Raw genomic sequence first — 15,657 nt, 5'->3', positions numbered from 1 at the left:
AGGAAATTTAGGAATCTAGGCAAGTACAGAGCTCCTTTGTTTTTAATTAGCTGTGTTGTTTTTAATTGCTACTATGCTTGATATGTAACCCAGCCTAAACAAGAATAGCTTATTGAATGGAGGACTGACTATGAAAGGCACTAAGAGGAGAAGAGCTGTTCTTCACAGTTGATATATTTGTATTTCAGTGCTTCATTTAATAAGTCTGTTTCCCCAGGGGGCTGTAGCAAGTAAATCATGCCAACAGATTGTTCTCTGCAAACTGGCTTATTTTTGTAATTAGCAAAATGTTAAAGCTGTAACTGCATAGAAAGTGATCTGGGTGAGGATTTAACATAAAAGAATTAGTAAGCACAACATAATACTTACTCTTTGATAACATTTGTGTTGATTGAATTGGTTTCTGGACAGTTTGTTGTGTGCAATAGTAATTTTTCTTTTCTGCAGCATCATAAAAGGGAGCGAGGTTCAGCAGGTGTGCACAGCAAGGGTAGCAAGGTGTGGTTTTCCTAAGGAGCACGTTTTGGGAATCACCCCTGCATGGCCAGGTAGACCTGGTGTAGAAGCCTTGCTGGGGGTTAAAGCCATCTTGCTCATCACCAGAAACTGCCAGTATTTCCCTTGCTTTAGTTTGCGTTTCTCCTTTGTTTTCCAGTTATATGAAAAGTACGGCGTCACCATGAGCGGGGTATTGAAAAGGAAGTATGAAGAGCTGGGGGATGACAGTACCTACTGCTCCTCCTCCTCCTGCTCCCCCCTCTCCTCTTCGGCATCTTCAGGCTGGGAGACGGACGAGGAGAGCTCCCGCGGAGAGCCCAAGCCTAGCTCTGCCATAACACCCAGCTTCACCCGTGAGTATCTCCATCAGCCACTTTCCTGGGATCAGACTTTCCTCTGTGTTTTTTTCTGTAGCAGGATGATGGGTTATCACCATGCAGAGACCTCGTTGGAGCATACCTTTAGGAGTGGAAGCAGCCAGCTCCATGTCATTACATCAGTTTATCTTGGTTTTGTAATAATGGGCCAGCATCCTCAAGGTAGTCTTCCTTAGCCCTTCCTCCCAGCATTTATCATTCTTTGCAATGCTTTTGCTGAAGTCCAAATTTCCATGAATATAAACCCAAGGACCTGGGTGTGCAGAGGCATGCAGGTGCCTCCAAGCCAGTGCTGTGGACCAGTCCCACCATCCGTCAATCCCCTGTTAAGCTATTCCATAGCCAAAACCTAAACAAAGCAAAGGCCCATAACGCTGGTTTTAAAAAATTATTAACCAGCGGCACAATTACCATTTCAGAACTCATTTCCTATGTAAGTTGGGTACTTTGCCAAAGAACATGACAGGTTTGACATTGCCTCCGCTGTTAGTACAGATAAATGCTATTTTGTTTTCCCAGCAATATCAGTTTTGAGAGCTTTTAGGAAAGCACACAGAAGGCAAGGTCATAAAATTCTTTATCTGCCATGTGAAGGGAAAAATAAAAGATACAATAGGGGAACATCTTCACAGAGAAGAAAGAGTCCAACCTAGTAAATTATACTGAACACCCACTGTATATAGCAGTTAAGGTCCACTTAACAGACATACACAAACACGCAGTGGTCTGAAAAGGCTTTAGAAGTCTTGTAATAATAAAGAGTCTCATTCTTGCTTGTCTTCCCAGGTTTTGTGACAAAACAATGAACTTTTTGTATTCTCTGGCTCAATTGGAAAAGGGTCAGGAATGGGAAAACAATTTTGGAGGAGGGGTGCAGGGAGAGAGAAGCAAATGCCAAAGTGCAGCAGCTCAGCTGATAGATGATCGCGGTGGTTAACGTGCCTTTTGATAAAGAGCTAATGTTTTAGAAGATTGAGTCAACGTTATTATGAAAATGCAACACACGGTGCAAAGATACCATCAAAGTGACTGCAGGGAGCAGTGTGAAACCCCCAGCTCTTCAGCAGAAGTTGCTGGTGCAGCTGGGTGAACACTTAGGGGTTTTTTTTATGTGAAACTGAAATGCTGTATTTTGGCAAGTGAGACTTGTGAAACATGGGTGCAGCTAACTGTCCAGTCTCACACTTTCCCAGCCTTCAGGGCCAGCCAAACCACCCAAGCCCCTAGGGTTTTCAGCAGCCCTTTTGGTTAGCTCCCCACACGGGACTGCCTGTGATTCTGCCACCCAAAGAGGGCTCAGATCCAGCTCTGTGGGAGTCATCAAGCCTTTCTGGCTTATTTTATGCAACTAAGGCATCCATGCACCAGGAGAGAATGGGACAAAAAAAATCCCACCACTGAATTTCTGCATAGCTGCTCTTGTCCCTGACATGCTCATGCAGCAGAAAAGACAGCTGTGTAACCTGGAACCACCACATTTCACTTTGCTTTCCATGGCCAGCTACATTCGTGGAACCTCATTGACTCTGAAACTGCCTTGGTTCATCTGCTACGTTTGCATGTGCAAATGTGTAGAACCAGGTATCTCTGGAGAGGCTCCGCTTTAAATGGTGTGCAGCATGTTTCAGCAGTTTAAGATAAACCTGAGTAATGTATTGCCATGTTTACCCTGGGATCACCTGCATAAAGATTAACATCTTTGCAGCTGCTATTAAATGAATCTCTTGAGAATAAACTATAGATTCATAGTTCCTCCCAGTGGATGACGAAAGGAAGTACCAGAAAAACAGACGTTTTGGCTATTTTCTGCCCTGCCACAAGAGCTGGAGCCATGCAGCACTGGAGTGTCAAGTGTCTTGGCAGACATGAGCTTCTTGAATGTGGGGCAGGGTGCTTGGGGTTAAAGCAAGACAGGCATGTAGGATAGTTTGTTACTTGTTCGTTATGCTCTGCTGCATGTGAAGAATAAGCAAACGTATGTTTCCTGAAGGAAGTCAGGCAAGAAGGAGAAGCAGCAGCCGGTTCTTAGGGTGAATCTGATCGGTGACTCCAATGCGCATCAGGATTTGGCTTAGTTTCCTCTGCAGCCTCATCTGACCTTTGAAGTGTTAGATCTTAAAACACCAGAAGCCATCAAGCGATGTTGTAACCTTGTCCCATCATGTCTCTGTTGAGAGAGTAATTGCACGTCCTGCCTGTTTGTAATATTTACAGCCTGTTTGTAGTATTTCTATCCTGCCTGCAGGATGGCAGTACTGACTTTGTGCTGTTTCTTTCTTTCCCCATTTTTAGCCGCATCTATCCTGAAGAAATCCAAGCGACTAAAGAAGAACAATGTGGAGTTTGACCGGGTCACTGTGTTTTACTTCCCACGCTGCCAGGGGTTCACAAGCGTGCCTAGTCGCGGGGGCTGTACCCTGGGGATGGTGAGCAAACACAGCTCCTCTCGGCAGTTCACGCTAGCGGAGTTTTCAAAGGAACAGGAAAACGTTCGTCGGGTGAAACTGGAAGAGAAATTAAAAGAGGAGAAGTTGGAGGCATTGAAATGGAAAGTGAGTATAGGAGCATGGAGCTGGGTTGATGAGGAGCTGGTGGATGTCACTGGTTAATGGCCAGTCTTTCGTAGGAACCTCTCTGAGACCCAGGGGCGTTGGTTCTTAACCCTATTTGGTCCCAGAAAAACACAGATTCCTAGGGGGGATTTTCAGCTCCGTTCTCCACCTTTCAAAAGTGATGAAAAAGATCCTGAACTCCACATGTCAGGTGTCTGTCAAGTCTTTGGGGGCTCTGACACAGATGTTGGTCCTGTCATCCACCAGCATGGGGGACAGATATTTCCTTTCTTGTTTCTCCTGACCTGGGGGTGCTGATTTCTCTTTGTCCCCAATGCATCTCTAATGCTTTGCCCATCTTTTTTGCCCTTAGCTAACCATGAATGGCACAAAGGAGTCAGAGGAGGCCAACCAGCTCACTATTGAAGACATCTCTGACGATGACATCGACGTCAGCAATGTGGACCTGGAGGACGGCTTCTTCCTCCAGCCCTACCCTGCCAAGAAGAGACGTGCGCTGCTGAAAGCCGTGGGGGTGAAGAAGATCGACAAGGAGGAGAAGCGGGAGCTGCACAACATCCGCCTGTCCCGGGAGGACTGCGGCTGCGACTGCCGGGAGGTCTGCGACCCAGAGACCTGCAGCTGCAGCTTGGCAGGCATTAAATGTCAGGTACTGCCCTCCCCTCTGGGCATGGGGGAAAAGCTGTGGCTCCAGCTGACGTCTACATTGTAGCAGGGAGGGTTTGAGCAAGCAGGATACATTTAGGACAGCCTGTAAAATACATCTGTTCCCATCTGTGCTTAGAGCAAAGCAGGCAAGAAAAGCTCTTGGAGCTGCTCCCCAGGCTGCAAAGCAGACGCTGCTCAGAAGCATCCGATTCCCAAATCACGTGTGCAGCCATCCCCATGCTGCCGCTGTAGCCATGGAGATGCACCCAAGCCTGCAGTGTGAATGCACCCACCCGTTCTGCCCCCACAACAATTGTACCTGCTTGGTCTCCTGTTGGAGATTGGCCACATGGGAAAGCCTTTGCAAAGGAAAGCTTCTTGCTCCTCACGCGAGGCTGTGATTTCTCTTCCTCCCCCTGCTTTTATTTTTAGTTTTATTTCCCCTTGGTGTGTCACAACTCCCAGCGTGTGCAGGCAAACGTGGGAGTGCCAGCTGAGTGTCAGCCCGCAGCTAGCTGTGCAGACCACCTCTGTATTCCATTAGCTTATTACATTTTTCATGTTATTTCTTATGGGTGCCTGCCCAGCTGTGTCCGGGGAGCCATATCCCGTATTCAGGGTGCTGCTGGCTCCCTTGGTGCTGTGGTTGCAGGCTGGGGCCGGTATAGGGTGGTTGTGCACAGGTAGGTGGGCGCACACAGCGGGACCGGTGCTGCGTGAGTGGGACACAACCCCCCTCTAGCGGCTGCTGCTAACCAGGGACATAAAGGTGCTGCAGATGCCTGTTGGGCAATTTGTCCTCATATCGCCGAGTGGCAGAAGTGCATGATATGGATCACATATTAAATACCATGATGCAAGATATAAAAAAACTCACGTTTGCCCCTTTATGTCTTATTTTGGAGCATTATATTTTGCTTTTTTGACATCTTTTAACTTCAGTTTTACTGAAACCCAACTTTTTTATGACAACCCTTAAAAAGAACAGGGTGCCTTTTTTATTTGTTTTGTTTTTGTAGCCTGCTTTTAAACCCCTCAGCTGTTACTTGGTTCCTCAAGGTGGGTGAGTTGTAGGTGGTTTCAATTCTGTGCTGCCTGGTTTGGTCCTAACCCTCCGTCTCTGCTTCTCCCTGTGCCAGATGGATCACACCTCCTTCCCCTGTGGCTGCACTAAGGACGGCTGTGGCAACACTGAGGGCAGAATCGAGTTCAACCAGGCTCGTGTGCAGACCCACTTCATCCACACCATCATGAAGCTGGAGCTGGAGAAGCAACAGCAGAGCAGTGAGAAGGTGGCAGAGGCTGAGCCCCCCTTTCGGGAACGGATCCCACAGTTGGGATGTGCAACAGGGAAGGGCTCTTTGGAAGAGCGTGCGGTGCCGCTGGCACCTGCCTTCCAGTTCAGCCCTGACCTGGAGGCCTTGGGGGAGAACAGCTGCAGCAGCGACATGACAGACTCCTCCATCTCCTCGCACCCCAGTGAGGACCTGGAGGAGCCCTACGAGAGCCTCCCCTCCGACAAATCCCAGTCGGATGTGGATGACGATGGCTTGGCACGCATCCTCCACTTCAGCGACTCAGATGCTGAGGAAGAGGGTGGCCATCATCATGATGACCTGAGCTGCTTCCACCCCACCGATTTCTTCATCGAGGACCATGGTGATGAGCCTAAACCTGTCCCTGGCCACTTGTCCCACCTCTCCGAGTGCCTGGATGAGAATGCCAACCAGGACGGTGGCGGTTTGCTGGAGGATGCTGCTCATGCGCGGTGCGATGGACTGTCCTGCTGCACCTCATCCCCGGCTGAGCCCTGCTCCAAGAGCTATGCTGACCTCAGCCTTTCCTCTGACTCCTTGGATTTCTTCCAGTCCTTCTCAGACTATAACTTGGGACCCCTTTACAACTCCTTAAAGGAATACGAGAACCTTGATAACTTCTCAGCGTTACAGTTTCAGTTGCCTAATTTTCCAGGTTTCCCACAAGGCGGAGACCAGGGCTCCTGTTTCTTGGAGTCCCTTATCGGTTTGTCTGAATCCGTCCCCGAAACCCCAGCCCCTTTCACAGACAATCAGCTTTTGGAGGATGCCATCAAGTCATCACTGATGGAGACAGTGAAAGTGTGAAATGCCCGTGTGGCTCGAGCAGCAAGGAACAGCCTGAAGGAAAACCGAAGCGGGCAAACTTGCACCAAAAGGATGATGCGTTACTCAAAAACAAGGAGAAAAAAAAACAGAAAAGGACTTTCTAAGCAAACAAACTATTTTTGGTCTTTGTAGAACGTGGACGTTTTGCCACACTGCAGCTACAATCAGTTCTCTCACTGTTTGTGCAAAAATTTCTAAACTTTCATGATGGGGTGGGGTGGGGAGGGAGGGAAAAAGACTTTCACGTATGAATTTCCTTGTGTTTTGTATGAAAAGACCTGTTGAGAAATGCTCCTCGCTAACATTGCCAGTCGTACACACAGCCCCTTCTAGAAACGTTTCAGTGTTGCAGGAACTTTTTAAGACAACTTTTTGAAGCTGTATTTATTGTGAAAATTTGTGGTTTGCGTAAGAGTTAGCCCAGCAGGCTCTTACGTTTAAATCGGACAAGGTTTACAGAAGAGATCCATACACTATATACATAATCATTCTTCATCTATTTATTGCAAATTCCAGAATTTAACTAGGCACCGAAGCTTGAACTAGCATGGAACCTTATTTAAATTGGTAATACCTCAGATGTATTATGTGTACAATCATATTTTTTTTGCATAATATATCTGTATTTATTTATTTTCTACCTGTAGTACATGAATAGCACTGTGGTTTGTCAATGACCTGGAAGGGCAATAATGTCTTCAGCAGCACCCATCCTATAGATGACTATGGTTTTTCTGAGTCTGGAAGATGTTAGCTGTTTGGTCTTCACCTCACATTTCCAAAAGAGCCAAATGCGAGCGGCTGGGAGGGATGGGACAACTCTTTGTTCAACATCCTTTGGTTTCTTGTCAGTAGACGTGATAATGGTGTCTGATCTCCATAATATTGTGATGGAGAGCACAACACACAAAACCTTCAACTATTCAAGAAATAACATGAACTAGCTCTAAACAAACAAAACCAACCCAAACCCTTTTTATAAATTATTTAATAATTTATTTAATCTCCTAAGGATTTGGCCACGAGATCTTTCCCGATCAATTATGGTGCCTGAATATGCAGAGGAACTGTTAGCAAGGGTGGGGATGTAACTAGAAAGACCTTTGCGGCCCCAGGGGGCCTTTGGGAGAGCAAAGCCAGCAACAGCAACACTGTGCTCACGTTCCTCAGTGAGTGCTCCCCAACATCAAAGGTATCACAGCTCCAAAATCTAGTGGGTCAGACTATTTATACTGTATATTTTTTCTATAGGTAAATCAGGTAAATCAAGTAAAAGAGGTGGATATGAAGGTTATTGGGTTATTTATCTTTTGAGTATGGTTTTAGAGAGAAGAAAGAATAACACCTGAAAAGAAAGCTTGAAAATCTTGAAAGCTTTTGGTTTATAGAGATTATCGCGTTTAGGAAGAATATTAGAGACCCTCTTGGCCTTTTGTTATTTAAATCAGTCTGAGAACATGACAGTATTTGGCCATGAGATGTAACTGGACATAAAATCTGTACGTCAGTGAGACACTAAGTGCCTGCGCCAGTGGTATGTTAAAAAAACAATGGCTTTGAAACCTACCAGCTTTAAATTCCATCTTGGAAAATGTGAGAATTGGCGATGGGAATGATCCCTGGCACTACCGGTACTGAGGGAGGTGGCAGCTTTGGTGTCCCGGCCTTGCTGCCATGGGAGTGGGGTGGTGGGCTGTCCTGGTTTTGGAAGCTCCTGGAGGTGCAGAGACACCCAGATATGGGGAAACCCCCAAAATACAGATGTAAGGATTTTTCCATTGTCTGAACTGTTTATATCCCTGACAGCAGGGATGGTGATGCTCTTGGGTACCTGCTCTTTCTGCCAGCAATTTAGGGAACTTCTGGCATACGAATATGGTGAAGGCTGGGTTGCTTGGGTGTTTTTAATCATTTTAATTATTACTATTTAACTGTACATCTTCTCTGGTATTGAGCCGGTCAACTTGGAAGTAGAGCTGACCCGCTGTGGCTGTGAGTGGGTGCTCGCCCTGTGCTCGCTGCCACATCCTCCTGCGAAGCATCATTCCCGGAGACCTCCCCGCCGGGCAGGAGGGTGACTGTAGGAATACTACTGGCAGATGGAGGATTTCCTGGATATATATATATATATAATTATTGTTATTATTATTATTGTTATTATTTTTTTGTTGCCCTTTCTTTAGACTGAAAAATCCCATTCAGTTATCTCCTAGGTGGTAGTTTCTGTCCTTCAGACTGCATCAAAAATACTGACAGTTGAAAGACTGGTACCATTTTGTATTTATTGGCACTAATATATTTTATAACATTCCTAGGTTTCTCTGCATATATATATATTTATATATATAAAATATATACATATATTTTATATATATATACATACACACTTTTTTTAATGAATGACTGGGATAGACTCCTGCCTTTATGGATTCTTTTTTTCTATAATTTATTCTTTTTATTTGTGTTGGTGCCAAAAGAATTAAAAAAAAAAAAAAGATTTTTTTAATCTTTTTCTTTCCCCAGGGCACTGAATTGTAAATATTTTTTTTTTTTTTCCTTCTTGGTATCTGTGTAAAAAGTTGCCTGTTAAACAGTTTAAAAACTGGGTATTTATTGACACAATCTGTAATTATCTAATGTATTGATTGAAACGCTTTGGTTTCAACATAGCTTTATTTTAGCTTTCTTTGTGTATATATTGTGATTATGTTGCTTAAAGGTACAAGTTAAAAAAAAATGCTTTATTTTTACCTTATCCATTTGCATTTGTTTATAAAAAAGCATATTTGTCTACAGCTGCTGTCTCTCATTTCATCAAAGCAATATGAAGTAATTTCCATTACACTTTCAATAAAAGAATTTTGTTTGCATATGGCAGCGTCTTCACCCTGTTTATCCTTCACTGTGGCTCAAAAACTTAGGTGATGGGTGTGTGTATGCTGTGTTGTGTGTTGTAGTTGTCCCTTTTTTGTTTGTTCTTTTGCTTTTTCAACCCCTTTTGAAGCTAATGGGTGCTCTGGGGTTCCCACCCGAAGTGTTGAGATGAGAGCATCCTACCAGGGCTGCCTGATGACCTCCAAGAGGCTTCTCCTGACCTTCAGGATTCCCATTCTTTTCGGAGTCCCCCAGAAGCAGCCCAGGGGAAGAGTGTCCCCCTGCTCTCGCATGGGGGAAAGGCATGGGGGGAGCCTGCAAGGCTGAGCACCAGCATAAAGCCGTCCCACAATGAGAAACCAACCCTATGGTCAGAGCAAAGGGGACACCGTCCCTGGAGGAGGCATGGAGCCAAGGCAGCCCATCGATCTCTGCAGAGCCCTCCTCCATGAATGGCAGCTGGGTATGCTAAGGTGGGCACTTCCCAGCTAGCCTCCAAGGTGTCCTCCTGACCACCACAGCACTGATGTCTCCTCAACACTGAAATGTAGCAGGGAACACTACCAGAGCCCTGGCAGGTCACAAAAGAGGTGCTCTTGGGGCAGCTGGAGATGCACAAGGGGTGCCCGGAAGTCCATCTGAGTTCACCCAGAGATGGGTTTCATTGCAGAAGAGCATGCAGTGCCAGCCCATTTCTAAGTTAAAAGAGCATGTTTTGGCTGGGAGGCAGGCTGGGCTGACAAGAGCAGTTTGCAGCAAGGCTGGGACTAGAAGGGACCTTTTTGGCAATTTGCTTTATTAATTTGAGGACAAAAATGTGACGCAACGCCTTGGCAGAGCAAGATCCATGGCCTGGAGAGCAGCTCCTGAAGTTCCCAGGGTGTTTCTGGCTGCTCAACAGCAATGTTCCCAGCAGACCAGCTTGCAGTGGCATGTGACAATTGTCCTGTTCAAGTCACTTCCTGCTCCACTGGTGTCACTTGTGTGACAAAATGCACTTTTTCCCTTTAGAAAAGGTAAAAATCAGTGCATAGGACTGGGGTCTGGCTGTGTTGTTTCCTGAGCTTGTCTGGCTCGCAGGTGGTGGCTGCCCCTCTCTATAGGACAATGGAAAAGGCAAGTCATGGCAGCATCCCCACCACCTAGAAACATTTAGGAGAAATCTTGGGAAACCCTTGGGAAAGCCTGGAAACCCCTTTCCCTCACTGGCTACAAACCATTTCTCATCACCTCATGGCACCCCTGGGGCCTGCAAAGATGCAGCCAAAAAGAAGCATCACCATGATCCGGCACCCCAGGGAAAAAGAAGAGAAAATACGCTTCATCCTGGCAATAGCAGGGAAATAAGAAGGCAGTGAGGATGTGAGCCAGCCCATGGTGCAAAGGAAAACTGAATAAAACCCACAAACCCGGATGGGGAAACGCATACCTACTCCATGGGCTTGCGTTTGGCAGCACAGGCATAAGTCATAACCACTGGCATTGACCTAAAAGCGAGGGAAATAGGACCACAAATGCCGCTGTCTAGTTTTCCATCAGGAATCCATTTTTAAAGGATGCCATGTGCCCCAGAGCAGAGAGGCTCAATTAATTGAATAAACTATTTGTTACAAATTATTTGCTGGGCCATAAAAGCAGTAATACCGCAAAGAGGCCTGTCCATGGCTGGCTGGTGAAGCCTGGCCCCAGTTTCCCCACCCAGAAGGCTGTGTTTGGTTGTGGTGTTGTTTGTTTTATGGGGTTTATGCCTATAATTCCCTCATCTGATTGGGAGGGGAAGAACCCCCAGCATACAGCTGCTGCACTGGTGGGGTTTTGGCTTATGGTGATGACTTTGTGCCATGCCCTGGCCAAGGGCATTGTGGTGAGGGGTCGTGCCTCCCCCCAAGGGACAGTGCCACATCCCATCAACCAGCCTTTGGCATGGGCATCTCCTTGCGAAAGCAGCAGAGTTGATCACAAGCTCCTTGTGCCAGAGCAGTTCATGTTTGCTTTGGAAAGAGAGGAAGGAGAAGCCCTGGAGGAGCCTCCCTGGCTGGTTGGAGACCATCTCTCTGCAAGGTGTTCGTGTTAAAGCCATGGACATTCTGTTTTTATAGGGCTGCATATTAAAAGGGGTGAAACCAGGTGCAACCCTTGTTTTGTTCCCCGGCTGTGGCAAGGTTGAGGACAGCTGACAGGGCCAGGTTGGATGTGGCTTTGAGCAACCTGGTCTAGTGGAAGGTGTTCGTGTCTATGACAGGGGTTTGGAACTGGATGAGCTTTAAGGTCCCTTCAAACCCAAACCATTCTGTGACTACATGATTCTATGACTTTCTGCCCCAACCCGGTGGCACAGAGCCGGGACTCATGCCCCTTTCAACAGCAGGCAGTGGTGCTCCTTCCCATCCCTAGGAATCAGTGATTCACTGACCCCAATCAAACCCATCTGTGCACTCCTCACCTTGCTTAGGGCTTCATCACCCCCTTTATTTTCATTCATTTTCTGTTCTTCCCCATACAGCCACCCTGTTCACCTTGATTGTTACACGCAGAGGCTCGGAATTACTCATCGCCCACTTTCGTTTCATTTTCAGGTGCCTGCATGCGCTGAACCATGCATGTAGCCACCAGACTAGAAAGCATTTCCCTCCGGGTGGTGGAGCAGCCTCCGGAACAGGAATGAGTCATTTGATGACCCATGGCAAGCAGGGACAGGGACTAGGACAGGCTGTGACACGAGGCTCGGCTCCTGCAGAGCTGGCGCAGCTCGGGAATGCGACACCCAAGGACTTTTCTTGGCAGGAACGACTATAAAGTGACGAGGAGGATGGACTTTCTCTCCAGCAGGGAATACACAAACCACGGAGCTCCAGGGCAAGGCAAGGGCAGGGGTGCCGGCTCTGCAGCAGTGAGGACATTTCCATAGGGACAGATCCTGCATGCGAAGGGCTTGTGTCCACCTTGAATGCAGCTGGGACAAAATACCTTTTCTTAACTCTTGTCTGGCTGATAGAAGAAAACAGCAGGTTTGCACTGCGTGGCCAAGCAGTGTGGCACTGCAGGGGCGTAAGGTTGCCCCTAGGCCTTGTGCAAAGGTTAAGAAAAGCATCCCAGTTGGTGCTCTGCATCCCTGCGGGATCCAAGACCTCTGTCGCTGTGATGGGCATTTTCTCCACCCATGCATGTCCATTTTTCATGGAATTGAGCAGAAGTTTGCAGGTGCTGAGGCTTTAACTCAGACCTAGAGATTGGCTCAGCCTTTCCCATTAAAAAGGCACTGCAGAATTGACAATAGTTGACATGTTCCTGTGCCCCATTTGAGTTTCAGTCTGTCAATGCTGTGGGACTGGGGGAGAAACAAAGTTCAGCTCTTATTCCTTATTCTTCGGGGTAATGAAGTTTGACATCACAGGAATCCTCATTGCACTGTAAGGAAGTGTCCTCTCCACCAAATCAACCCAAATTACACATCAAACTAAATGCAGTTTCATTTCTGCACCCTGTTAGGGCCTCTCTGTGGTCATCATCTCTGGAGGAGCTGTGAGTCTTCAGCATCTGGGGAAACGGGTGATGCTAAATGCACTGAATAAATGTAAGTATTCCAGCTTCAGTGATTTCCCTGCACTAAAGAGTAAAATTCCCGTTTCGACAGAGCCCTGGCTAAAGTGGGACTCTACTTTAGTATCTAACAGGGAGATCTAAGTTTTCTGTTTCACAGCCATGACCATTAGGGGTTTTCAGTGCTGCTCAATCCACACGTTTCCATCAGCTTGTTTTATACCGCTAAATCTGCTGCTGAGTAAATGGCAGTATTGCCATCTACTGGGCAGCTGCCTCCTCCGGGCTTCTCAGCTGGCCAAATTGCTCTTGGGCAAAGCTTGCCTCCTCCGTGGGACCAGAGACACCACGTACCTCACTGAGACAGCGTATCAGAATAAAAATAAAATAAATCAAATTAAAAATAAAAATAAAAAAAAATAAAATATAAAATATAAAATAGGACTTGAATGGCCATCTCGGGCCTGGAAGAGAGGTGGGGATGCCCTGGGGCCTGGCTGTGCTTCAATGCCTGGCCTAGTGCACACATCCACAGCTGGGAGAAACCATCTTCAGAAGGTAAATGGTCAAAAAACCCATGGATGCACCTATATTTCGGCCAGGGAAGCTGAGTGAGGGACCAAAATGCTTGTGGCTGACTCCATCACATGGGCATGAAAACCAGCAAAGAGGGAATATCTGTAACCAGAGAGCTGAACTATTTGGGTACGAGCACAGAGGCTGTGAATACCTTTAGGTCAGTCCAGCTGAGGAGGCAGAAAGGCTCAAGATGGCCTAGGGACCCTATTCCCTGGGTACTACACAGGGCAAATGCCAGGATAAAACCTTACAGGAGAATTTTACCTTCAGGATGAATAACATAAAAGGATCTGTTCCACTGAAATAGACAGACTGTGTAGGAAACTATTACCTATTACACTTCCCTGGAAATAAATACTTGGCTACTACTTTGGAGTAAATAGAGATGAGAACTTAATGGTCCTTAAGTGCTTTTCATAGTCAAAGCATCCCAAAGTGCTTTCTTGTAATTAAGGCTGGATTGCAGTCAGGAGGCAAATGAGCCCCTTTTAGTCATACTCCCAAATACCCATCATTTTTGCCTGCAAGTGAGCAAGGGAATGATTGGGTGGAGTGGAACAATTTCTACTAGAGATTTTGGGAATTATTCTGATAAAGGATGGCAGCCCCAGGGTAAGATTTAGATGAGATGTCTACAACCAGAACATCTCTGTTCAGCTGCGCTGTGATTGAGGGCCCCATTGCTGAGCTCGTCTCTGTGACTTTAAAGGTACCCATCTCTGTTGTGTTTTGGGACAGCTGAGATGCTCAAGGGTATGAAGACATCCTCATGGAGGTGGTAGAGACAACACCGGACCTCAGGAGAGCTGTGCCCCTTTGATGCAGCCAGGATGGGATGGGATATCCTCAGACATTCCTAATGGCACTGGACCCTATATTTGATCCCTGCATGCTCAAGCTGTCTTTCACAGCATCTACAGCCTTACTTCCCCAAATAGCTCAAGGTATAGCCAGTCCTACACCACACCAGAGCACCCTATACCTGGTGGGACCAGCCCCAGGTGAGAAGTTTCCTGTTGCTGCAGTTGTCTTCTTCTTCTGCTTCCCATAAAGATATGAGGAGCATCAGTTTTCCAAAATCTAGTTCATTCTCTGGTTTAGCTGCATCCTCACTACCCACCTTTGGAGAAAAGGATGGAAATACGTATGAGCATTATAGTACTGCTACTGTGCCCAAATCTGTTTTCCCAATACTGCTGGATATCATAGCGCTGTGGCACCCAGTATCTTCACACAGTAAAACCTGCATGAAGCACTGCATTTTCCACAGGCTTCCCAAGGTGTGCTCCTAGGATCACAGCTTTGCCTGGCAGCGCTGTGGAACAAGTAGCTCTAGCAAGGCTCTTGGCTAGCGAGAGGTAAATGAGGCACAGGAGAAGCACATTCACCCTGCCATGCGTGCTGCCAGGCAATCGCCTTCTTCTTATCCTATGCAATAAATCACGGCTGAGCAGCACAAGCTGTTCCTGTCATCGAAATGTGGAAAGAAACACTCCTCTTGGCACCAGGGATGTGATAATGACCCTGAATTAGAGCTGTACATCTCCAGCACCTGATTCTCCCGCTCCTGTGGGTGCAGCCTGATGTTTCTCCTCCTGGCTGTTGCAGGAACAGATCCAGGTTTTGCTCACGCAGAGGCAGAATTTAAAGGAGCAATGGCCTGGCTTTCAAAGCAGCCTATGACAAGAGGTTTCAAGCACCTGATGGCCACAGCTGCGCTGTGGAACCCAGGGGCAGTTGCACATCTGCAGGCAGAAGCAGGGGCAGCCCATCACTGCTGTCACATCAGGGGATGAACAGAGGATGGCTGTGGTGTTCTGGGTTGTGTCAAGGACATGCAAACTCATTAAATTGTTAACGTGGTCCCAGGAGTGCTTTTGGCCCAGGAAGCAGCAACATCCCTGATGGTTCCCAGCTCTGTGCAGCCCAGGGCAGGGATGGGAGCTGACGAGAGTTTGGGACCCCATACAACATCCCCAAATCCGTCGGTGGCCTGTGCAGGAAGCACACAGAGTTAGATGCCAAGCCCAGGCATCAGGCACTGAAAAACCACCCTGGACTCTAATACTAATAATTTGGAGAGTGGTTTGAGTGGCTTCCTTTAAAAATCTCATTTCCCAAATCCTTTGATGTGTGTCTTTGTAATTCCTTCTGAAATTCAAAGGGAAAGGCTTGAATATAGACAGGCCAAGATTTCAGATGCCAGCTCCTGTCACTTGACTGCTAAGTGCTTTTATAAGGGGCATTAGTCCACCACTGAGCCTAACAAATCCAGGTTCTTTAAGGAGAAGTTAAATATTTGTACTTGCTACAGCAGGAGCAATCACACATACTGCCTGAAAAGGAGCAAGAACAATTCGGTAATAGTAAGGAGCAGGGAAGATGAGATTCGGGGGGGGTTAACTTGTGAAGGGATCTTCCAGA

General features: G+C 46.9%; 1 protein-coding gene across 1 annotated transcript; it reads left to right on the top strand.

The window, feature by feature from the left end:
• Positions 1-661: 661 nt before the first annotated feature.
• On the top strand, positions 662-6,383 carry CSRNP1 (cysteine and serine rich nuclear protein 1). The gene is made up of 4 exons (XM_080639624.1): positions 662-851; positions 3,168-3,427; positions 3,801-4,097; positions 5,236-6,383. The coding sequence occupies exons 1-4, from the start codon at positions 680-682 to the stop codon at positions 6,217-6,219; spliced, it is 1,713 nt and encodes a 570-aa protein (XP_080495750.1). The 5' UTR covers positions 662-679; the 3' UTR covers positions 6,220-6,383.
• Positions 6,384-15,657: the final 9,274 nt, after the last annotated feature.

This window comes from Psittacula echo (genome assembly GCF_963264785.1).
Source record: "Psittacula echo genome assembly, chromosome: 2".
NCBI lineage: Eukaryota > Metazoa > Chordata > Aves > Psittaciformes > Psittacidae > Psittacula > Psittacula echo.
Note: the sequence above shows the minus strand (reverse complement) of the source record. Positions and strands in the feature narration are given on the sequence as shown.